The sequence below is a fragment of the Ciona robusta genome, chromosome 4 (genome assembly GCF_009617815.1).
Source record: "Ciona robusta chromosome 4, ASM961781v2".
Classification (NCBI taxonomy): Eukaryota; Metazoa; Chordata; class Ascidiacea; order Phlebobranchia; family Cionidae; genus Ciona; species Ciona robusta.
In genome coordinates this window covers 1,649,878-1,674,955 of record NC_143238.1, presented here as the reverse complement: position 1 = coordinate 1,674,955, position 25,078 = coordinate 1,649,878, and the positions used below count along the sequence as shown (strand labels likewise).

At 36.4% G+C, this 25,078-nt stretch overlaps 2 protein-coding genes and 1 long non-coding RNA gene across 5 annotated transcripts; 1 reads left to right on the top strand and 2 right to left on the bottom strand.

Moving 5' to 3' along the window:
* Window positions 1–23: 23 nt before the first annotated feature.
* Window positions 24–7,551, bottom strand: LOC149736431 (fucose-1-phosphate guanylyltransferase-like). Of its 2 annotated transcripts, none has more exons than XM_089876912.1 (7): window positions 7,400–7,551; window positions 6,923–7,110; window positions 5,577–5,744; window positions 3,782–3,918; window positions 3,126–3,297; window positions 2,494–2,795; window positions 24–2,324 (listed from the first exon to the last, which is right to left on the bottom strand). In XM_089876912.1, the coding sequence occupies exons 2-7, from the start codon at window positions 7,086–7,088 to the stop codon at window positions 1,248–1,250; spliced, it is 2,022 nt and encodes a 673-aa protein (XP_089733038.1). In that variant the 5' UTR covers window positions 7,089–7,110; window positions 7,400–7,551; the 3' UTR covers window positions 24–1,247. The 2 variants fall into 2 exon arrangements, with proteins under 2 accessions (XP_089733038.1, XP_089733037.1); XM_089876911.1 differs by having other exon boundaries at window positions 7,226–7,538.
* A 373-nt stretch (window positions 7,552–7,924) lies between these two features.
* Window positions 7,925–22,633, bottom strand: LOC149736429 (ADAMTS-like protein 5). 2 transcript variants are annotated; one of them, XM_089876920.1, is made up of 15 exons: window positions 22,418–22,633; window positions 21,693–21,817; window positions 21,471–21,554; window positions 21,012–21,156; window positions 20,007–20,124; window positions 17,271–17,337; window positions 16,864–16,966; window positions 16,066–16,199; window positions 15,569–15,692; window positions 14,075–14,158; window positions 12,019–12,188; window positions 11,615–11,735; window positions 10,784–10,944; window positions 10,178–10,256; window positions 7,925–9,244 (listed from the first exon to the last, which is right to left on the bottom strand). In XM_089876920.1, exons 3-15 carry the CDS (start codon window positions 21,528–21,530, stop codon window positions 8,793–8,795), a joined length of 1,818 nt encoding a protein of 605 aa, XP_089733046.1. In that variant the 5' UTR covers window positions 21,531–21,554; window positions 21,693–21,817; window positions 22,418–22,633; the 3' UTR covers window positions 7,925–8,792. The 2 variants fall into 2 exon arrangements, with proteins under 2 accessions (XP_089733046.1, XP_089733044.1); XM_089876918.1 differs by having other exon boundaries at window positions 21,471–21,559; window positions 22,418–22,631.
* On the top strand, window positions 14,058–16,231 carry LOC149736430 (uncharacterized). Its single transcript, XR_016384933.1, has 2 exons — window positions 14,058–14,169; window positions 16,014–16,231. It is a non-coding gene; the product is annotated as an uncharacterized LOC149736430 (long non-coding RNA).
* Window positions 22,634–25,078: the final 2,445 nt, after the last annotated feature.

The following is a 25,078-nucleotide window of genomic DNA, read 5'->3' as shown; positions in this document are numbered from 1 at the left end:
CGAGTTTTACAGTGAAGCAAATGTGCCCAACCGGTCAAGAGACTGCGTAACTTTTGATAATAGCAACGGTAACAATTAAAATCACGCATTCAAATAGCAATTCGGAAAAAAAGATGACAGCGCAGATGACACTTGAGATCAGACAGTATTAGAATTACCCACTGCCGTGACATTCTATATACCATTGATTTATAATACTCTTTAGTTGCCGTAATTGTTAGGCCTTTATAAAAATATGATACATTTCTAGGTTGAACGAATATAAACATACTTTTAATATTAGTACTTTGCTGAAAGATGGAATATTGTTAGCTAACTAAATTACATTTCCGGATAGTGTTTTAACAATTAACAAAGTTCAATTACCAAAGTTTTTTTATAGTATAGTAGGGTGAGGGGAGATGAGACACTTTCATTCTGTTTTGTAAACAAAGAACATTTTTAGGGATATTATGTGCCACGGTGTCCCATCTTCTCCCATCCTTCTACAATTCTGTATATATTTTTGGTTACTACCAAATGGAAGAAAACAAGAATCAAAAAAATCTCCCATTTTACCCCAGACTACTTGCAATTGTGAAAATAACATAAAATAGGTTGGGGTAAGATGAAACATTAATTGTTTTTACTACATTTTGCATTAAACAAGGAATATTTAAAAAACTATAGAACCCTGGGACTTTAAGAGCATTGGTAATTGTTAATACACAGGAAATGTGGGAAATAGGTGGTAACGTATTCTATGCTGTCCCACAGTATTCTAACACATATTCAGGTGATTATAAATGTTGTACACCTTTTAAAAACAATAATTAAACTGTTACATCTATAAAAGAAGTGTATAATGTAATAATAATAACAAGTAACAATAATTACTTTACTTAAAGAGTGTTTCACTCTTGTATGAAGATCAAAACGTGTTTCTGATTACGGAACATCTAATACATTAAAGATACAAAAATTACGTACAACAGCCATGAGAGCATTAGGTTAATATTGCACAATAACATAAGTTTATGTTACAGTGAACATTTGCACTCGGAACATTTTGTATACATGTTATTTACAATCTATTTTACCATATCGTGTCTTAACAATTTGCTGTTGATTCCCTGCTCTTCCATTTTTAAATGTTATGATCTTCGCCGTAATTTTTAAACATATAAATATATGTTATTTTGTCCCAGGCAGCATCAGACCTAAAGACTGGAATTGGTGCTGAAGTTGGCAAATTACCCCAATGTCTTTTACATTAGTGGGGTGCGGTTCTGCAGCATAGTAGGGTAAGTATTTGTCCAACCTTGAAATGATGAAGCGATGCTGTTATTAGATCGGGTATGCTGGATTTCTTTTAGTAATTGCAGTCGAAAGGACAACATGGCAGTTACATTTTTCACTTTTAATGCATCATCCATTGAAAGAAGTCCCTCCGACAGAGAGGTTTTTACTCCAATCTTAGAGTTCCTTTTTAATTGCATGATCATATTGATGGACTTTTGAGAGGATTCTTCAATAGTATCACACACCGGAAACAGCTTTGCATACCATAGACTACCTCTACTTGCCTTAACTCCAGAAAAAGCTAACTCTGGGTTTTGAAACCAATGTTTTAATGGTTTCTTCAAGTACGTCAAATTAGCTGCATCAGAAACAGCAACAAAGCTTTTCATGTTATCGTGAACAGAGAACACAACTGTGACATATTGAACTCTGCCACATGAACCTTCTTTATCAGCTGTGCTTATAGCAAGTGTATGAAGTAACATTCCATACGGCAACTTAGTGTTTGGTTTGAGCATGCAGTTACTTAGGACACAATTTGAACCAATGGAAACGTTTTCTTTCAGCTTGCAATATTCAATCACAGTTCCATCACCAATTGTGACAGTGCTATACATTACTGTTGCAGCAATTGAATACATACACCGCTTCACTTTTTGTTGTATGGTGCCCATTAAACCATGTACATTTGGTGTTGTGTCTTGTGGCGTGTCACTTTCAAGCATCGGGGTGCTCAGATCAGGTACAGATGAATAAGGGACACCAGCTGAATAAGCCAAGCCATCTGAGCCTACCAGATTAAGAAAGGTTGTATCTTTTGTAAGAGTTTCCATGTATTCTTCAGTTGTTCCGAAGTGGTAAAAATGAGATGTCACATTCTCAGTATTCTTGTCTGAATTGACACACGCTAGACAAACCACCTGTAATGAGGTGTTGCTCAAAAGTTCGTACACTTTCTGTCTCAGTGCTACCAAGGAGTCTGTCTCGCACACAACGTTTGCAGAATTGGTAATATACTGGTTGTCTGACTCTGAACCAAGTGCCTGTTTAAGTATAAAGATAATTATTTCAAAAGCGCACATCTTAACTTTAAAGTTGTTGCTGTTAAAAAAATATTTAAAAACATAAAAATTTGAAAACACTTTTAAAACAAAATATAAGCAAAAACAGTCTTTGAACTGCAGCTATGGAAATTTTCAGAAAAACCCATACCTGCATAAAATCACCATAAGCATCAATCTCACATGTCAATGGTTTGTGTGAATTGTAGAATAGTCTCAACTTATTGCAAACATCGGGAGCCATAAAGAAAGCACTGTCTGTTAGAACTATCTCAGAAGAAGCAGTGGTTAGAACACAGCCAGGTGTGGCACGCATGCGCTCGGCAGATGGTTTGTGAAGGAATTTCTTGCAGCTTCGAATGAGGCTGGTCACCGGTGCATCGTGGTCAAGTAAATATACACCATGTGTTGTTCCAATGGTTATGCTGGAAGGATGGGCAAGTCCTGTCATGCCTTTAATGGAAAAATAACTAAAATCAAACTAAATTAAATGGAGATGTTTGATAAATCAAATTTAATATGGTCAATTGGTCAGCATAAGTTGGTTGCATTTCTATCATGTTCTCATACTTTTATTAGCATGTGTTTCTTAACATGATACTGAATCGGTTAATGCTTTATTTTGAGCGGTGCATTTAAGAGCGCAAAACCACACAAGGCAATATTTTACGGGAAGAAACAACAGAAAATAACATTCCTGTACGCTTCGCACCACACACATGTGGTGGGACGCCCATACTAAGATACCACAATCATATTCCAGTCACATCATACTCTGCTTACCTGACGCAGCAAAATCCCAATGCTTGTTACAGTCAGTGTAAGTTTCAAAAGTATCTGAGCAACACACAAATACTCCACCAGTCCTAATTTTCTTTGGAAAATCAATATAAGATGCCAACTTTAACTCCAACGTTTGGTAGAGTGGTTCATTTAATGGAACGGATGTAAAAACCTGTTTTTGTTTGTAATATACATTAATTGAATGATATTAAGGTACCTTTGCATGCTGTGCTGTAGGACTCTACTCTATAGAACAAAGTACAAAGTACTAATTCTGTTCCTACTGTGTGCAAAATGACCAAAGCAATGGTAGGAGCATAGGCAGTTGATTGGGCAAATTATACGCATTGTAAAAAATAGTTTCTTTTTAGTTGTTTAATTTTTTCAGTTAATCTTTTCTTCTGACCATAATACCACACACACACCGACACACGTATATATATATATATACATATATATGTGCTGTACATAATGTACAATACATGTCCTTGTATCCCATTTCACCCAAGAAACTTTATTATTAGTTATATATATATGTATTATATATATAATATATAACAAGGTACACCCAATAAGAGGATGGGTAGCTCTGAATTGAATACATTGCGATGATGCTAATGTATCTTTATATTGGTGTAAATAAGAAATATACTGACTTTGCCTAATGCACTGGCAATTAGCAATCTTTGACTATATCCCCCTGCGTGGATAATGATACACTTTTTCCCAGAAAACGCTTGACCATATTTTTTATGCAGAAATTCCAATACCACCATGGTAGAGCCACCATTTCCTGGGGAAATAGAAAATATATAACTTATGAATTAGTACTGTGAAAGATAGCAAGACACCTTTAGCACGTAATATCTGAATATCCTTAATTGTGTTTTAAACAATTAACAACGTTATGTGGGGGTCGTGAAGATACGGTATTATGGTTCTTTGAATGTTCTTTGTTTACTATTGTAGCAGTTTTGTATTTACATGCGTTCGCTACGATATCATAAGTAATCTGACCACAGTTTAACATGCAAACCCACAGTCACGTGGTTAGAGGTCACAGTCAAAGTTAGTATAGACCAAGTTAGGAAACGGATTGTAAAACAACGAGTTTTGTTATCCATTGTCTTTGCGTCTATGACGTCATAGTCGCCGCCATTACGGAGCCCACGGCATAGCATTTTATCATTGCTGGGTGCTGTTTTTCGTTTAAATATTGCGATTTTCAAAAAACCAAGCACTTCTGCGCGTACAAATGGCTTTCTACTAACGTTATATCTTATCACAATAACAAACCTCACAAAAATAATCAACTTTTATTAAACACTCAACCGATTAAAGAGTAAAAAATAACAGAAAATATCAAGTTTACTAATCAAAAATGTAAAAGAACATGTTTAAAATATAAAAATACAGACAAAAACGCATAACATTACCATAAACTGGTGTATCTAGCTGCGGTTTTGCATGTAAAATGCCGTGATTTTACTTTTTGGCTCACAAACTTAACACGTATACCCGGCAACGAAACTTAAGGTATCTTTGTAAAATTTGCCTAATATCGAAGTGACATTGAGGAAAACAATACTGAGTTACTATTTTTGGTCCTCTGCTTGAATTAGTAAGCTACCTTTTCTGCATTACGGGTCTTTATGAAATCGGAAAACGCGAACACCTCATCTGCTAGTTTGGTGCTGCATGTCCACTCATGTTGGATTATAAATGTAGTAAAGAATGGCTCTGTAGATTCGTAGGTATGATCATACACTATTATGTAAACCAAGCTGATTGCTGCTAGTCTTAATCGCCAACGTAAAGTACCCTGTTAAACCACACTGTACGCCGAAAACCAGTCAAAATATTAATTTACTTCACATTAATTTCTAGATTTAATACTATATAACAAAATTTATATTAGAAAATATATTTTAAATGATAAAACAACCGCTATAGGTGTTTTTTCGCTTTGTATCGCTTACAAGAACTAAATGAACACATGCCGACCATGCATTTGTATAGGCGATTCACGCTCTGTGGGCTCCGTAATGGCGGACACGAGCGCCGTTTCCTAACTTGGTCTATACTAACTTTGGTCACAGTCACAGTTTACAACACACAACACAACCAAATGGCATGACAATTACTGGAGCATATACAATGACGTAATAATGAAAGGACACACTATTAAATAAGTCAAGAAAAACAGAATGAAAAGGTGTCCAATCTTTCCCCACCCTACTATAAATTACCAAACACAGAATTAATGTAATACACAGATAATTATTTTCCTTAGTTTCACCTCAAAAATTTCATATTAAAAGGTTTATTTATGGAACATTTTCAAACAATCCGGTTATGTTGTAGGTACTTGATTGGGAAATATGGATTATCATTGATTGAGTGCGTCAATCCTTTTTACTTTGTATTGCTAAAATTTAAAAAAGGACTGACCTATCTTATATCCAGGTGGGTCAGCAACCACCAGGTAGTCAGCTGATGTAGGTAGTTCATTCACTTTAAGCTTTGAAGATATTTGAATCTCATAAACCTCTTTTTGTTTTGAATCTGCCGCAGTAATAACCACCACATCCCAAAACATGCCAGCTTCTGCATTTTTCCCTGAAAGGAAGTTTTAATTTTTAAGATTTTAGAGATTATTCAACTAAATGTATAAAACATTAAGCTTATTAACACAAAAAATGTTTCTATATGAACACAAAAATAACTCTAACCTTTAATTACAGCTTACAGTTTTATTAATAAAATTTATTTATTAAAGGCACTGGTTAAGAGTCTTCTGGTACGTTGTAGATTAGGCTGGTAGAAACTGTTAGAGGTTGGTAGTCATAGTTAAGGCCAGGGGTTAATGGGCAATGGTTAGAAAAAAACACATGGAGCTATACAGAAAAAACGGAAAATTTTTTCCGCGAGGAGGCGATGACAAATTCGTTTCTATATTCTATGTGGAGCAGTTAGTTTCACGGTTTATACACATAAGATATAAACCACTAACACTAATCCCTAACCCCTAACCTCAAACTCGTGCTAATCAAACAAAAAAAAAATCTTAAAAAAAAATATAAAAAAGTATTTCACTGTGCGGGACTCGAACCGGTTAAAAATGAAACAAAGAGAGTTTACGACTGCACGCAAACCGTTACACCATAGACTCGACGACAATAAACACAACGAAAGAGCGTATATAACCGACCTAATGTGGGAAATATGTTCTTACTAGTGTTTTATGTATTTAAAGAGGTATTTTTTATTATTTAATTAATTTGTTTTACACTTATTAACACCTTGTAGTGCTGTTTTGTTCATTTTCCCGTATTTTTTAATATAAATAATTACCGACAACTAGCGGAAAAAGTTTTCCGTCTTCTCTGTATAGTCCCATGTGAAAAAAACGTAGGGGGCAACACTAAAATGAGGGACGGAGGGAAACTGAATATTAAAAGGAGGGAAGGGAGGAAAGAAGGGGAAATACCGATACTAAAAGGAGGGTAGAAGGGAAACTGGTGGACTTTTTACCCAAAATAAGGTAAAACTGGTGGAAGGCCAGAGGAAAACTATTTTTACTCAAAATAAGTGGAGGGACACGGGACAGTAGGGGAAATGGTGGTGGGACGGAGTAGAATAGTTTCCCTTCGTCCCTTTACTTAATTTAGGTACAAAATAGTTTTCCTCCATTCCTCCACCAGTTTCCCTCTTTTTATACTCCTTTTGGTTAACGGTATTTTCCCTCCTTCCCTACTTTTTAGTGTTGCCCACCATATTAAAAATTACCAAAATACCTCTTAATTGGTCAAAGTCACGAAAACGTTTTCTGGTTTCTGCGTTCATTTTTCTGGCCAAAGGTGGAACAACTTCGTATTCATATAAGCTTTCACAAACAGTTGCTGCTATACCGAATGGTGACCCTTCACCGCAATGCTTGATGTCCATTAGCTGCTTCATCATGATATCTATGTTAACCGCTCTTCTGGAAATTTTTTATGTATTTTTAAAGGTTTCTCATGTAAGTAATTGGTTACGTGGTAAACTAAATAAAGCAACAACAAACGTTTTTTATTCTACGGCAACTATTGCAAATTTACCTTTTATTGAAAAACTGAGTTTCTATGGGCTTTATATTACACGCAGTTACGCACAATTTAATTTTGAACTGGTACTTGTGTTATACCACCTCTGACGTTGCATTGTTATCGCTGTAAATTTTCTATAACTGTGGCCAAGCTGTAACCACAGTTATTTTAGACGTTGGCTCTTACCACCAACGGCTAGCTGAACGAAATCCGTTGACAAACCGACATTTCAATAGAATCCTCCTACGAACGTATGGACTTTTGTTCACGTTTGTATGCACTTCTAAACAACAGCCTGTAAGCTGCACGTTTAACCTACACGTTTGTTATCAATCATGACATAACACAAATCCTATCCCAGTCCAGAGTCATAGAAACAGCTGTCTCAGTCGCCCTATGAATACGTGCTTCGTACTTATAAAAGTGCAAGAAAAACTAATCTGCAGCAGCTAATTATTAACTTCTAGGACTCTAGGCCAAAATTAGCATACCATAGACAGAGGAGATGTTAGGCGTACGATTTTTGTTTTTTTCGTCTTTATAAATAGACTTGCGCTGTACAGACTAAAATCCTTATGCCGAACATTGTAACTGTCTACAGACTCTACATCCTTACCGTTTCAAAAAAAGATAATAAGCAGTATTGTGATACTGACATCTGCATGCAAAATGGCCTAAAAAAGGTATATAGCGACTTTTTATCAAACCGTGTTTCTTCCGGTGATAGTTTAATAAAAAGAGAAATAAACGATATCAATGCCGACAAACTAAATACTTCATTGAGTAGTATCAAACAAATCCACGAACCTCATATAAAACATATGCAAAAGTAAGAAATCAGAGCGATTCAGTAAAAGAGACGAAAATGTATATACAAAAAGAGTAAATACGACTTTGGAAAACGTACCAAAACGTATCTATAGTAAATGTGAGTGCATTTAGGTTGTTTTATCTTTTCACTATGAAGGGAATAAAAAATCTAAAATTAAATACAGGAGTGTTCACACAGCATTAGTAGGATGTTAAACCTTAAACGGTATTTTTAAAAGGGACGGCATTAAACTGTACATTCGTACATTACGCAATAAAAGATGTCTAAAAGTGAAACTTTATCAAAACTATTATAAGAAACAATTCATAACATTACGACCAAAATTTAAACAGAGCAGTATAGTAATTAAAACCATATAGCAGCAATTTAAAACAATGAACATTTCATTTATACATCAGGCTTTTTTAATTAATCGCACATATTTGAAAAAAATAAATGATTTATTTGGAAAAACCTAAATGATTCATTTGAAGCATCTCTTTCATTGGCTGCCCCGCGGTGGGATTAAAAACGGTGCAAGTGAAAAAATATGTAGTTTGATTGTCTCATATACAGATAGGTGGAACAAAAGTATTGGCAATATGTGAACGGCTGCTGGTGAGGTGAAGAAGCCGTGGTCGAACGTGAATGAAGCAACGAATGAAACCCTTAGCAGAATAGAAGGCAGTTGAGTGGAGTATTGACTAAAGGGGACCTTCATTGTCGACTTCGGGAGTTGGATTTTACAAAATTATACATCAGTTCGGTCTACCTTCCAGCACGGCGTCGTGAAAATCGCCGCCGACTTTCTGGGTCTCTCCGTCGTAGGCTTGTCGCGTGGCGCTTGTACTTAGAGCAGTTTATTGAATTCGCAACTTTGTTTAAACCTTTAAGGTACTTCCGTTTCCACACGTGCCAGAAATCCATATGATCGACCATAAGCCTTGTTTCAAACCTTCGACGGCCGTCTGTAGCGTCTGTACCGTTATTTGCGCCTAGCCAAATGCCACGGCCATCATTTCCAATCTCAACACGTCGCTTCCTTCCCATGATAAGGTAGTCGCGGTAGGCACGGAACTTAGGACAGCAGCTGCTATATACCCACACGTATTCTCGGCTCATCAGTTTAAAGTCAGACTTGAAAATGCTTAGGACTGTGACGTCATGTCGATACCGCTTGCCTTCAACTTTTGACTTGGATAAGACCCGGGCGTGAATCACTGAAAGGATAAAAGCTTGTTAATATAGTTTTAATTAGGTGAAATATCAATTAAGAACTCGTGTGTTTAAACGACAGTAGCAAACTGTCTCGCTTTTTAAGTAATACACACAATACAACTCTTTCTTTTGTGTTACTGTAATACAGATACAGTAATATCGAAACACTAATACAGATTCTCCATATATGTGTATATTGCTATGGAAATAATAATTTCTAATACATATTAACATATTAAACGGTCCTTCATTAAATTTTCGCCACCATTTTATAACTAAAGCGAATCAAGTAAAGATACGAACTCAATTTCCGCTGCTCTACATAAACAGGATGGTATAAAACATAAAAGAGAGCCCAATCCCAGACAGTATGCGTGTCTTCAGTTCATTATACAGTAAATGAATAGATACGCTTGGGTTTTAACCCTTGGTGGGCTACAAGGTAATAAAAGATTGTCCGCAAAGCATGATTAAGTTTGGGAGTTGCGCATGGGTGTGTAGCAAAGGGGATAGGTAATCGTTAAATTAGATTATAAGTGGTTTAGGTAATTCAGTATATACTTCTGCTGTTCTCAGCATAAATGCGGCAATGCATGATAAATAGCAGTGTAAGTTTTAACAGTATTTTGCATTGTTTTGGTTTTATGTTTAGTTTGCTACGCCATAGCACTATAAAGTCTCGCTGTACGGAAAACGAAACGTGAAAGATTATAAGCATCTGCATCTGACGTTTATTTTATACCAGGAGAGCAGTTAAAACATTCTATTTTAAGACCTTGATCCCGAATTTTTGATTTGGGAACTACAAGTTCAACAAAATACATTATTAATGCACTTTTGTCTGAAAGTGTGGGACCGTTTTATGCAAAACAATAAATAATTTACTAAAATGGGAAAAACCAATACAGAGTGCTGGAATGACGTAATCTACTTACCGAAATCACTCTGGCAGTAATGTCGCTTGCGATTTTTAGGTTTCTTGCAAGGCACGCAATAAGGGGGCTTGTTCTTTTTCTGTGAAAGTCAAAAATAATCAACCCAATAAAAACACATATTCAGTCTAGTACATAGCATATACTCGCTGACATGCACATTCCCTATATAATATGTACACAATAAGTTGCAACTTTTTGCCTATATCCAAATTAGATGTTTACCACACATTCCTCTTTATGGCTTCTACTTATACAAACATATACATTTGGAACCGCAGTAAAATATAATTAAAGCTAATGTAAATCAATGACGTGTCACCCAGCAGGTAACGTTGCAAACCAAACGAGCATCGATTAAGGTATTAACGTAATGAGCAAACCCTAATCTAAACTTCATGTCCCATGGGGTACCCCGCCGTAGCACATTACCCAGTTAAAATAGAAACGACCAATGGAAAGAATGGTATTATCGGTGAAATGTCTTAAGCAATACGTACATAACTATTGAATAGTTATGGTGTTGGAGCTTAAACAGATATATATGTATAGTGATTAGTGATGATGTGGGGTCAGTTTTATAATCCTTTGAATGTTCTTTGTACTTACGTTCCTCCTTGGACGAGGAAGGGTTGTGGGCATAGGCGTTGTTGTTGTTGTTGTCGTTGTTGTTGCTGTTGTTGTCGTTGCTTCTGTTGTTGTAGTTGTAGGGGGTGGGGTTGTTTCGTCGTGTCCCATTATATCAACTATCCAACTTGGTGGAATATCACCTACAAGTAGCGAAAGTTTAATTAAGATACAAGTTTAGGTGGAAAACGGTGCAACCGAAGCTACTAAAACAGTATTTTGTCCACAAAAATTGTTAATTATGGGAAATTTTATCTGTTTTTGAGGAGCTGTACCCGAATAAGGCCACAAAGCATAATGTATTATGCGATGTGATCATTTTGGAAAGGTACGGGTAGTAACGTTTAATTGGCATAAGCGATTCTCCTATTTCTAAAGCTATAAGGTAACCCAACTACTCTGTCTAGTTTAAGATTCATAAGTCATATACGTGCACTTAAAAACCGAACACGTAAATCCGAGATAAGGCGTTCTAATTACAGATGCAATGTTACTAAATCACCAAGTATATATACACCAGATTAACGTCAAAGCGTTACACCATAAATTTTAATCGTATGTACGGGTATTTTTAATTGTGGTTTGGCCGTGCACGAAATAGCTATAAAAAAATAATGAATAATACGAAACATGGTGTTCTGATATGACGTAAGGTGTAGAGGCGAGTGCACGCCGCAACATGACAGCTAGACGGCACGACCTAGTCAGGTATTACGTCAAACCAACGTAAACAAGCTAACATATAGGGCGAGGCAATATGGTTGCTTATAAAAGCATAAAGTAATTTGTGGTATGTTACATAAATCAAATTACCGCTGTCTGGTTCCTCGACTCGGTAGTCTACTTGTAGTTGCTGTTGTTCCTGGGGTGGTTGGACGTGGTGAGGGATCCGGTATTCGTATTTGACCATGGGTAAGTCACCAAGGTACAGCATCTGCGTTGTAAGGGGTTGGGTTACTAATATGGCAATGTGTTTTGATGTGTTTTGTCACACAAATGCGCTTTTCCGTCACGCTGAATCGCCATGTATTTTTGTGGCACTTTAACGACGAAAGCGACGTATCATAAACTTGCAAAGCAACGCTGATCAAATATGGTAGCACTTTGCTCTGCTATTCAATAAATCAACGTTGCGAATGGAGAAAACCCGTTTCGGTGTATTGACAAATAGTAAATACACTTCAAAAGGGCCGTTCGTGGTAATTAATCACACACACCTGGATGTAAAGATCGCTGGTTGTTGGGCCCTGTATGGAGACCGTCTCATCGTCCTCGGTCCTTGTGTACTTTATGATCGTTCCCGCAGAAGGGAAATTACCCGGCCAACTGATGACGTTGTCGCCATTGAACACGTATTCATGATACCCTTCGTTGTCTACTTGAACAGCTGCGAAAAATAACATAAATGAAAAAAAAATGAAGATCAAATGCTACATAAAATGCCCAACCGACAAAAATCAATTTCAAAAAATTGTATTTTGTATAAGATATACTATCCGTCCAAGATGGCATCATGAGTCTGCTATTCAAATAAAATATTCTACCTTACAGGGTATAACCCTTTTGAAGTTAATTTTTGTATAAAGGTTATGCATTTTCGTAGAAGGTATTGATAATCAAAGTATACGGCTATGTTTGAGATACAATTCTAAGGGTTGAATCCATTGCAAGCACATGGTTAATTGATCAATTCTGGCTTAAACCTCACATAACCGGCCCTCACGCATATAGATTAAATTATAGGTTCTGGGTTGTACGTCCATCTACTGAAATCGTATTTACGTTGAAAACGGTTTAGTTTTGCACGTCATTGCATTTTGTTAAGACACTGAGCCCCAATTAATAAAGATTTGCAAGTACTTTATGATTGTATATTCGTTAGTGTAATATTTATTGTGACCAACACAAGTTTTTTCTCTTCAGTGTAAAGATAAGATATATTGTAGCAAATAACCGACGTTCACGAAAGCTGTAAATTTAACTTTAAACAAGCACTTCACAAATGACTTTGTTGGTTAAATGAACATCTTGCGGTTTAGGCCACTTAAGCGAGTGGATTATTTTTAAAAACAACTTATCTCTTCGCTTTTCGCAATTTAGATTCGCAATTCAAGCCAGTAGTTATTGGCAAAATAACAAGTTCAATTCTCATTACGGGAATTGCATCATATCGGTGAATCAGACAATTTGTTAAATCAGATAATTAACCATGTCTAAAACGTAGGAATACAATAACAGCAACAGTGGGCGCGTATATCATATGTTTCATCGCTGTTATTTATCAGAAAGGTTTACAGTTGCATGCGATAACATCACGTAATCAGCATTTGACGTAAAGTAATTAGATTGTGTAATTAGAATACGAAGCTCAATGGCTAATACGGCAAAATGGATCGGAAAATTGAATTGCGCATTTGCAGACCGTGTTTTTGTGGTTTTAAAACCATCCCGCCTTTTTCTCATCTATGCAACTTGATTGACGTGTGCATTCAAAGCTTTTTGCACTTCTTGAAAGATTTTAAATATTGCTCACTGTTTGAAGATAGAATAATGCACACAAATGTGCTTTGGAATTCATTCAACCGTCTATATGTGAAATCTGATGTCAATACGCTCAGAGTTTTATCGCTGAACAACCAACCGAACTTGCGCTACTGCTGACATAACAAACTATTTCCGCTTAAAACGTCAAATTTGTTTGTTCTACTATCTACTATATGATGGATGGTATTTATACGAACTTGGGCCTGATTCGTGAAAACACATTAAATGTACGTGACGAATCGCATACAACGCAGTACGCGTAACTCGCCCGCACATTATACGAGGCAATTACGCCTTGCGCATCTAAAACCAATGAGCGGTGGTTTGCCATAACCGAGAATAGATGACTTTAATGATTGGACGTTACGCACAGGTACTACTGGTTTAGCTTGTTGATCTTTTAAATCAAAGTTTGCGTTTACTTTGATTGTAAAAATTATTAACAAAAATCGCTATTTTTGTATGTGTGATGAAACGCTTTCCATGCACTGGTGTTCTAAATCGTTTAGAACCGTTGGAAAAATAAAAATATGAATTAAGCATAACCAACATAACCAAGTCTGTCCTTCTAATGTACCCGCAAAGAAAAATTAAAAACGAACTTAATAAAAACCATGATATATCTTCCATTTTTGCCCTCATGTTATCCTTATCTAATAATACAGCCCCACTAATACAAGAAATTTTGGGCCAAAATTTTTGTGCATGTAATATATGTTGTAGGCATACCTAGGTAGTTATTGGTTGAATCTGTGATAAGAATGTCGGTTGCTCCTGCAGGAATGGTGGCGATCTGGTTGTATTCAAAATTGCCTGAAACAAAGGTAAAGTTAGCGTATTTAATTTGTACAGCAATTATTCTATTGAAGTCCAAACCACACGGTAGCTATGCTATTGGTTTATTTGTGAATAAATAGGATAATTGATGGAATGGCAAATAACTTAACTTAACATTGGATGAAGTTAAAAGCCCAAATTTGTGCAGTAAATCATCACATATCGTACATACGATATTTATAGCTTTTACTAAAAGCACCTTCCGTAAAAGTGGTTAAGTTTGTCCTACGAACGACGCCAAAGGTGTATTTATTCAGTGAATAAATGGATCGCACGGATAGCGTTATTGGGTGAATTACGCGACAGGAATTCGCAAAATGTCGCCAGTACCGCAGACAATTATACGGTTTCTTCAAATGCACGTGCCGGCTGTCGTCTTGCAACATATTTTCACAAGTTTACGCTATTTGCGTTCCATATGACTATACTAATGGATAACTAATATAAGATCGTTGGATAAGGACGTCCGACTGTGAAATCACAAGTGATAAAAAAATCATCTCGATTTACAGATAGAGCGTACGTCACGCTGTATGATGTCACATACACGACTGCGAAAATAGCTCAGCTTGAATGACAAAGGCCACACAGCGGAGCGAGTGATGCAGCACGGAGTCGCGGTGCAGAGCGCCATAAAAGGCGACATGTTGGGACGATTAAAACCACATGAATTGCGGTGCTGGCCGAAAGCAACGCCGGAGTTTTAGAAAAACACGAACGCACCTGTAACGACGGACATACGACAAGCTGACAGCGACAGCCACGATTTATTCCGTAATGCTCGCATGGAGGCATGTACGACAAACCACAATTGGAAATAAACGGCGACGCTGTGACTGATATTAAAACAACACGATTTGAACTTCACATTTAACGGAATCTAAATCTGCTGGGTCAACAAAGCACTCCCGTTTGTTGCATACCACGACAAACAACTTATCACGAAGCAGGAGCGTCAGTTTGTGTTGTGATCATTATAACCACGGATTTACGGCGGTGAACATGTGGTTTATAAATAATAACAACGGCAAAACCTAAACAAAAATGCATGACGTCTGTACGTGATACTACATTAACGTAAAATAACCTTTCGTCTATTGAACTAGGATTATTTATGTGCCGTGTAATTCATATAAACTGGCCTACGAAAGCCGAAACGCGCAATAATTAAAACGTAAAAAAATCGACTTTTCGAAAAAAGTCACTAAATTCAGTAATTTGTAGCTTTTATTTAAGCCAGAAACCAATAAAATTGGTTTGCATTGATAAGAAAACAAACGAAAATCATTATAAGAACGAAGAAAATTTTGTTGCAAGGAAAACGTCGTACTATTGTACGTATGAGGACTAAAGTATATAGATAGGAGAATATTTCCCAGCTTATACCTGTATTAGGGGGCAGCTCGTCAAAAGTTTTCGAATAGTGGAAGCAAGTAGTATTACGACCACCGCAAACCCCGCAAGCGTCAACCGTCAAGTTCGAACCCAGGATCAGATCGCAACCTACCCGCTGTGTGAGACCAAAACAAACAGTGGTTAGTCGCTTGACGAGTCTTCAATAGGTTTAGACAAACGAATTCTCGTTTAGCACGCCAGCAGCGCGCGGCCGACTGCCGAGTTTAATTTACATAGCAAGCAGCAATAGGCCACGAACCGCAGCGCAAAAGTGTCTTGTTTATTTTACAAGTCGCAGACCACAGTTCTTATTTTTAAATTTTAATTAAGAATATATCTATTTCTGTGGTTACCTCCATACAGAAATATAATAAGTTGTGAAGATTTCTAGCTCTACACATTCCGCAAGATTTAATTGTTTTTACCACGTTTTCAGTGCCTGTCACCACAAACAGATTCTTTCCAAAAGAAAAGCAAGAATTTCTTACCTTGCATTTTCCTTCAATGCAAACATCATACTGGTCGCCGTAGCACCTTGTACCATCTTGCACAGACCCGAAGGTTTTGTAAAAGTTAAAACCTTCAGCGATGCAGTTGAGTTGGCACGGATCAATGTCGCTGCCTGAGAAATAAACGACTGGGTAAACATACAAATTGCGAGTGACAATATGAAGACACAGTGTATATATATATTGATGGATAGCCTTATATGATGCAATTCGATTTCGAACGTGAAGAGTACATAAAATTGATCTAGGTGTTCTAGGACCACACTGGTGTAAATTTTGCCCTTGAGTGTTTAGTAGGGCAATAGTTTGAATCTGTAAATACATGGCGTTCGTACGTCATGGGCACTTAGACCTACAAGCATTATACTTGAATCATCATCAATCATAATGCACGTAGAATAGAGCGCGTGGGACCGCGAACATGTAACGAGGGAGTTGGGTAATCTAAGTAATCGACAGGTCAATTCAAGGTGACAGGGACTTGTTCAGTGATAAGTCGTTAGTTGTAAACCTAATGCCCCGTTGTTATAATAATGGGCACCTTAGTTTGACGTTGATTTACGTAGGGCACGGTTATCCAAGTGTATCTAGGGGCTGGGTGTTTCAAACCGCTCGTGATAAGGCGATGAAACGCGCAGTATTACGAGTGTGGCCGACAAAACACGTCTGTCAACGTTTCAATGAAATTTTCCAAGCGGGGGGCGGGGTTGGGGGTAGGCTCCTGCCGATAAGGGACTGATACAAGCCTGAGAGAACTGTTGACAAGTGACAGCTTACCGTAATACGGAACCCACTTGAACTGAGTGGAACTGAAGACCTGACGATGGTTGTGTCGTGCGCACTGACTCGTTCGGAAATCCTCTTCGTTTCCGGAACACGACTGTAGGAGAAAAAGCGTTGTTTACAAGGAAAGTGAACGCTATAGTGACGTAGGTACGATCCCACAATGTGACATAAGCGTTTGGAATGTTTGTGTCGAAATCATGAAATCAAAATTGCAGGGAGAGCGAAAAAGTGCTATAAACTTGGTCTGTACATTCGCACAATTGTCCTAACATGACATGAGATCAACACACTTCCACGCGGCTTACATTCCCCCTGAATCACAATGGCTTGTTTACCACCTCTGTGCCGGATCTCAGCGTGTGGTCGTTTTAATTAAACGTTATGTTTGTTCTACATACCTGCGTACTGCAGATCCGGTGTTGAACATCTTCGCCCAAGCAGTCGTTTTTAAGGTCGTTCATGGATCTATAAAAAATATTTCAAATCAAAAACACTAAATACAAAACATACATTTCAAAACAATGTCTTAATGTTGTAACTACAGTAACTTTTGTTAATCGAACCCTGATTTGGTTCTTATAAAGTAGGACGAATCTTGTGTTAAGAAACACAGTCAAGATCTGGGGCTACAAAATACTTGCAGGTCCAATATATTGTATAATATAATTTATCTATATTTCGCCTAAATGTCAATGTCACTCTCTTATACAAATGTCATTTAAAGTTCGATAAAAAATCGAAAACGGCAAAAATATTAGCGCTTTTATACAAATCCAATATTTTGCTGCAAGCAAAACATACTGATCTAGCGTACAATAATAGAAACATATATACTATGGTAATGGTAACTATGCTTCTGTGCATCTAGTGTCTAGAATTTGTTTTTAGTTGTCAGTTGCCAAGTGAAGAGGAACAAATCGCTGTCTGTTTATTGACTAAGCTATTAATCGGTTGGCAACTTTTGACCAGAATCTGTTAAACTCTTGTGTCCAATACACACATAAGAGAAGCTTAAGGTGATCATATTTTATTTGTCACTTTACACTTATGTGTTTAAGTAACAAACTCTGTAATTTATTTTTTGTAAAACTCAAAAATTACATCTGTTTTTAATGAATAAAATTTTCTAAATAGTAATAATATTGTAAGTTAAACTAATATTGTAAATTATAAGGTAATAATAGAATTTTTAAAATGCTTTTTCTTTAAATGCAGAATTCACCAAAAAATGTGTTTAAAACTTTTATAAACATATAGTAGGGTGGGGGAAGATGGGACACCTTTAGCATATAATATCCAGATATCCTGATCGTGTTTTAACAAACGGTCTATGAGAGCCATGAGGACATAGTTTCATATTTCTTTGAACGTTCTTTGCTTACTGCTAAATGGGGCGAGAAAATAGAGTTAAAAAGTGTCTTATCTTCCCCCATCCTACTATATATATACAACGTAAGGCCTAACATCAAAGCAAAATTTATCATTTGAACAATGAGACCATTTTATTAAAACTATTAAGACTACCATTGTGTTGCTTCAGTTATAATGTGGCCACTGTGATGTGGGAACTTCAAGAGCATTATTATAATAACACGGAAATCCAGTCCTACACCCCGTGGGCAGAACTGTAGGGCTGTTTACAGGAAACAGTTTGCAATCAAAGCACCCAATGTTAATAGGTTAAACTGCTCTTCGCTGAAAGCTATCAGTCATTTCACTAGCTGTCGGAAATATCCTATTTCTCAGATACATGATACAATAATTTAAATGACCACTGATAAAATTACGGAAATTTAAAAAAATTGTTAAATATTTCTTAAAAATTACATGCTCTCTGTAAAAAGTCTAAAAATTAGTCAAAATTTAGAATTTGTCATTCAAACCAATGTCGTCTGACGGTGATGTCAGATTAGTGAATGCCAAAGGATTTACAGCTTATACTTGTATAAATTTGTGTAACTTAACCATGTGGGAACCAAATTCATAAAGTAGGATTTGTAACAACAGTCAATTGCTATCTTCTGTTAAGCCAACTATAGAATGATTATTTATGCCTATGGGTAATGTAGTAGATATGGCCAAGTGTGGTCCATTTAGATTTACTTTGAAGTAGGAAAGCAGCTCTGCCGCTGCAAAAACCACACAACTAGATAAGTCTAGTGACAGCCACACTGAATGATCTATCTTTATATCTTTCTCTCTCTTTACGTGTGTGGCAGCAAAGGATATATTAGTGGGGAAACTTAATCAGGTTTGGGAGATGAGTTGGCTCAAGTGGAGCAGATTAACCTTTTGCAACTTTAGTTAAAGTAAAATAGCAGCGGCACTAAAATCAATTTGTTATGTTTAACACAGTAACCTTGTATGGGAAATTACACACTAAGTAGCTGTGAAACCACTAACTTTAAAATAATTGGGGCACGGCGAAAGTTAGTGTGCATATTACCATTAGTTTTTAAGGCAAAATTGATGCACATCAGTGTTTGTAATGGGTCAAATATAGGTATGACGGGCAGGCTGCAACCGCACTCTAAATCTGATAAACATTCAGCCAACTGCCAAAAATAGAAAATCGCGTCGTTTTTTACGAACATGAATTGTGCGTCTGACATATACAAGCTCACGCGTTGCATTTAGTCTTGGCAGGTAACCACCCTATTGATTCTTAGGCAGATCATCCTAGTGAAAAATGTTAGGAATTCCTTAACAAATCAAGTGAGGCGCGAGCATCTACAAGAGATTTTGAAAATATGTGGTATTTGGTTTCCAAATCGCTCTAAGCAAACTAACTGAGCTAAACACTGAAAACCACAATCCTATTTCTTTTGATAGACTAAGCAAAAGTGATAGGCTAACTTTTTATAAATTAAGACGAATACGTGATTTGATTCAGAATAACCAACATAAGCCCTGCTTATCTGATGTATACTTATCATTAAAAGTAAACCTTATACAACGTAGGTAGTGAACAGCATTTACACAGTGCGGAAGTTGTCAAAATTGTAAATAAATTGAGATTACTCTGTGAACAAATACACACAGCTTGAGTTAAGATTTACACTATTGTTGAACTAGTAACACCTGATTAGGCAAAGGTGTTAATATTTAAAGATTTATGAATATGTTGCTCAAACCTTATTCCACATCCTCTTGTTCTCATGGCAACCCCTCCTCCACAAGATCGTGAGCAAAACGACCATTCCGTCCACTCACTCCAATCCTGGTCAGATGTTAAGGGTGTCTGATCAAAATCTGGGTAAAAAAAATAATTTAATATTTTTATTGTATTATATATATATATATATGTTTGTGTCTAGTTAAGAAGATTAATAGTACTGATAAGCAAAAAAATGCGTTTTAGTTTTGTGTGAGTAATGTAATATAACAGTTAGGAATGTAAATACTAATTTCATTTTATTGTAAGTGCGAAATACATCAGCTGTAAATACAAACGTGTCAATGTGTAAGGTATGAGTAAAAGGATGTTTGAAGAGTGATAAATATCAAACCTAACAAATTCATGAGTATGATATCCGTCTTAAGTAGAAATTGAGGAAATAAAGGATTCAAGTAGGCAATTTGTCATTGTCACCTTAAAAAATGTGACATGGAAATAAACAGATTCATTCAAAGGCTACCAGAAGTACTTCGTCAATCTGACAAAATGTGTTTATGAAATGTATCCGGAACCTGTTCACCCCTAAGGCAACAACTTACACACCAGTTACACTGGAAATCACATGCACTGTACAACCTCAATGCAGCTATTATGCTCAAGGGTTTTAGGCGGATTAAGGCTTTAACGGTTGTTTAGGTTTGTCAATCATGAGAAAAGACTCACAAAAGAAGACATTTCGTCATGTAATTGACTGATATGATTCATGTAAATGAGTCAGTGTATTGTTCCATTGACTTTTGTTTTTAAATTACAGACACAACACAAAATTACAGACACAACACACAAACAAAAAATAATTCAAAACAAAAAAAATTGCTCCAAATAAAAAGCAAGGATAACCTTTAAATAAAAAAAATACAGAAGAATTGATATCTATTCTTAAAATAACTTACTAAAAATAATCGTCTAAAATTATAAGGCGGACAAATTTAAGTCAGCCGCAGCCTAAATTGGGCAATACCTGGGTCGTAATAAGGATTAAGTGGATTCTCTAGCAGTGGATCATGAAAAACGTGGCTAAGCGGTGGCTGAACTGGTACTCGTGGTCGAGCAAATGGTTGAGATCGAGCTAATTCTTCCTCATTAATAAAATGAACTTGCTGGCCCTAAAATCAAAAACTCTCATTTTAAAAACATAAAAAAAATAACAAAATGTATATTTACGAAATACATATTTCAACAATATTTTTATGTCAATTAAAACAACAAGTTTTGACCATTATTTGCACAGCCCATCCCTTAACGTGTAGTGTTCTATTGGACAAAGCAAACAGATAAGTTTTCTTGACCAAAAGCAAATGGTTTACCTTGTCTTATAAATTTAAGGATTGTGAATTTTACTTTGAAGAATAATAACACTAAACTTCACATGTAAATATGATAGTTACTATCTGATTACACTACCAGACAGTATTCTTACCTCAACATGATAAACAGCCAGAATAGAACACACAAAAGTAATACACAGATGGTTTTTCATTTCAGCATTCAAGGCAAACTAATACTGATCTGAAGAAAAATAATTATATTAACTCAATATATACAATTAAAATTAATTATATTCACGAAATAAGGTTACCATATGAAAGACAAGTGTGAGAAAATTGAGCCATATACAGACTAGTTAATACGACACACTTACACTTTAATGTTGCAGTCCTAATTTCTTCGTCTTGAACTTTTAAGCACTGATGCAAATGTGCCAACACTGCTGGGCTTTAAGTGTGATTGCGTTTTTTTCTCAATAAAAAAGACAACTAGAGAAATCTGTGGAAAGGAATATCACTTGATTAGTTCCTGTATTGGTAAGTTACATCACAGCTACCACGTAATTGAATGACGCAAGCAATCATGGGGGATACCGGTGCCGCAGTACCGGCGTAATCCGGAAATGCCAAGTAAAATACAAGGCCAGTAGTCTGGTTAATTAGGTAACCACAATTACAGCATGAAAGTGAAACAATGACGTCATGGGTAAAAAGCAGAAATTGCACTTAAATAACAAATAAAAAGGAGATTACACAACAGAAAAAGGTTCCTTATTTAATTCTCTAAGAAATTACAAAAGATACTATTGATATAATTGCTAATACAAGTAATTGCAAAATAAAAAGAAGTGCTCCTCTGTATATTTCAAGATCCACCTAAGATAAGAGATTTTCTTCACCTTTATACATGTACTACCTGGCAACAGTAATATAACTATTATACACTTAAAACATAAGAAAGATAAATCTACTACAGTCGATCATGTTTGCCAATTGCCACAACTTTACTGTCATAACCTGGCACATACGTGACAGAAACGACACTATCTCCTCGTGTGTAAAACACAGGTTTTTATAGTTTACCGAAGGAAGAACTGACCTTAAAAACTTCTGAATAAACCAAACATCGGCGCCTTTTACTTCTTCCCGCATAAGATATCGGCCGAATGACGTCCGTGTACGCAGCTCAGCCGAAACTTTTTCGTTATCAACAGCGAGCAGACAACGATTTGAGTTGCCGCACTTTACCCATTCCCCATGTGACTCATCGGCAATCGACTTCGGCAATTACGTTTTGCTGACGACTGATCGCCCACAAACAAGCAATTGTATGTTTGGGAGAAACGGAAGTTACACATTGTTAAAGTTAAGGAATCTTAAAAAATTGTGTAACTTCTATTTATCTTTTTTTTCCTTTTTCGCCACTTACTTACCGTTTACATTGGTGGGAAATCGTCCTGCAGAAGTCATTTACATTTAAGACAAACCATAGCTTGCTGTAGTAGTATAATACGCCATGAAACAAACTTAAACTGTATGGTACTTATAATCGTAGAAAAATGACCCGACAACAAAAATTTCACATCGATTTCGCAGCCCTTTTTGTAGGCGTATATCAGCGCACCTAGGACCTCTTGAGGCAACGATTTTTCGTTCTCGAAGTTAAGAGAAAAGCAATTAGGGTTGAAATCGTATTGGCTGTAAACCGGTGTTAACCACATACCTTCTGGTATCAACCGTATGTATGACTACAGTTAACAGTGTGTAAGAATCTTAACATTAGTTAATTTAATATGTTTAATCTTTTTTGGTTGTAACCTGCAATTTAAATATTCGTATATATGAAAAAAGATCGCACAGGTTTAGCGCATTGTGTATCACATATAGCCTAGCCTAAGTCAATTTTATTCATATAGTAGGGTGGGAAGATGGGATACCTTTTTATTCTGCTTTCTCGTCTCATTTGGTAGTAAACAAAGAACATTCAAAGAATTATAAAACCGTCTCCTCACGACTCCGTTGTTAATCGTTTAAAACACGATCAGGATATTCTGGATATATTGTGCTAAAGGTGTACCATCTTCTCCCACAGTACTATATAGTAGGGTGTGGTAAGATGGGACATTCACTTTTCTCGACCCTTTTGGATGCAGAAAAAGAATATTTAAAGAATTATTTATATAGTAGGGTGGGGGAAGATGGGACACCTTTAATACATAATATCCAAATAGCCTGATCGTGTTTTAAACAATTAACAACGGTCTGTGGAAGTCGTAAGGATACAGTTGCTAAGAATATTCATTATACCCCACAGCATAGTATATATAATGCAAGTAGAGCAAAGCTTTAGATCTTACCAACACAAGTAGCGTGGTCACTTACAATCTTAGATTTTTACTGAAAATGTAAAAAAAAGCGCGGTCAAATTTTGTTTTATGTAATCTTTGAAAAGTATACCACAATTACAAAGTAATTGATATAGTTGGGTGGGGGAAGATGGGACACCTTTTCGTTTAGTTTTCTCTTTCCATTTGGTAGAAAACAAAGAACATTTAATGAATTATAAAACCGTATCCTCACGACTTCCACAGACCGTTGTTAATTGTTTAAAACGCGATCAGGCTATTTATATAATATGTATTAAAGGTGTCCCATCTTCCCCCACCCTACTATATGGTCTATATGGGCCGACGACAAATGCAGAAGGGCAAGCCTAATAAGCATTCGGTTGAACATCTCATATTTATTTCATTATCTATCTCAACCGTTGCTCTAATGTGAGCAGACCTTACATGATCTTGCCTTATCCCACAATGCGAGTCAATGGCTTAAAAGATGTAGTGTCTCTTGAGCCCCTTGGTAATAAATGAGCTAGTGCTTTCTGTGAGGCAAATTGTGAATGTGCCAATACAACGTACACTATAGACAGCTTCTTCTTATTTATGGTGGGAACATCGTATATGCTACGGGTTTTCGTTTTGTACTGTTAGGTAATGTGTGTATTGTTTCTTTCTGTGTTAAACGTTGTGGCTTTAGTGTGTATGCTACTGTGGAGTCCCTCTGCACTGTTTTTAGTTTTCCTTCGTTGTTAATGACTAAACCACCTTGAAGCATAATTGGTCGATCGTCGTGTCCCGAGTGCGCATTGTTCGCCTGTTTCTTACATCCGCCTGAGTATTATATATAAGATCGGCAGTTCTCGTTGTGTGTACGGTCGAGTAACGTTGGTGTATTTGAAAATTGTGGTCAAAACGTAAGTGTATTCGAGTATAATCCGTACCGTTCTAACCGTTTTATTATAGTAGTTTTATATGCCATTAAACTGTTAAGAAATCCTACAACAGTCTGGTCAGTCGCGGTATGCCGTTAGAGCAGCGTCCCGGACCACACACTTTACCTAACAGTAGCATAGTATACTGTTAGCACCTCAATCCCATATTTTATGATCATGTTTTAAAGCCATGCGAATATCTTTGATTGTTCGTTGTTTACTACTAAATGGAATGCAAGAAAAGTATGTACCATCTTACCCCACCCTTCTTTGAAACAGAGAAAAAAATAGTTTCATATTAGTTGTAATACCTTTTACACCAAATAATAATTTTGCTATAACATAACTATACAAATGCGACAGGAAATAACTATTTAATCTGCATCGTATTAGAGGGTACACATTGCAGTCATCGCGTGTAAAACAAATCATAAATCTACACTTGTTTATATAAGCGCCCAACCTTTCTCAATTTTTCGTTACTTAGTT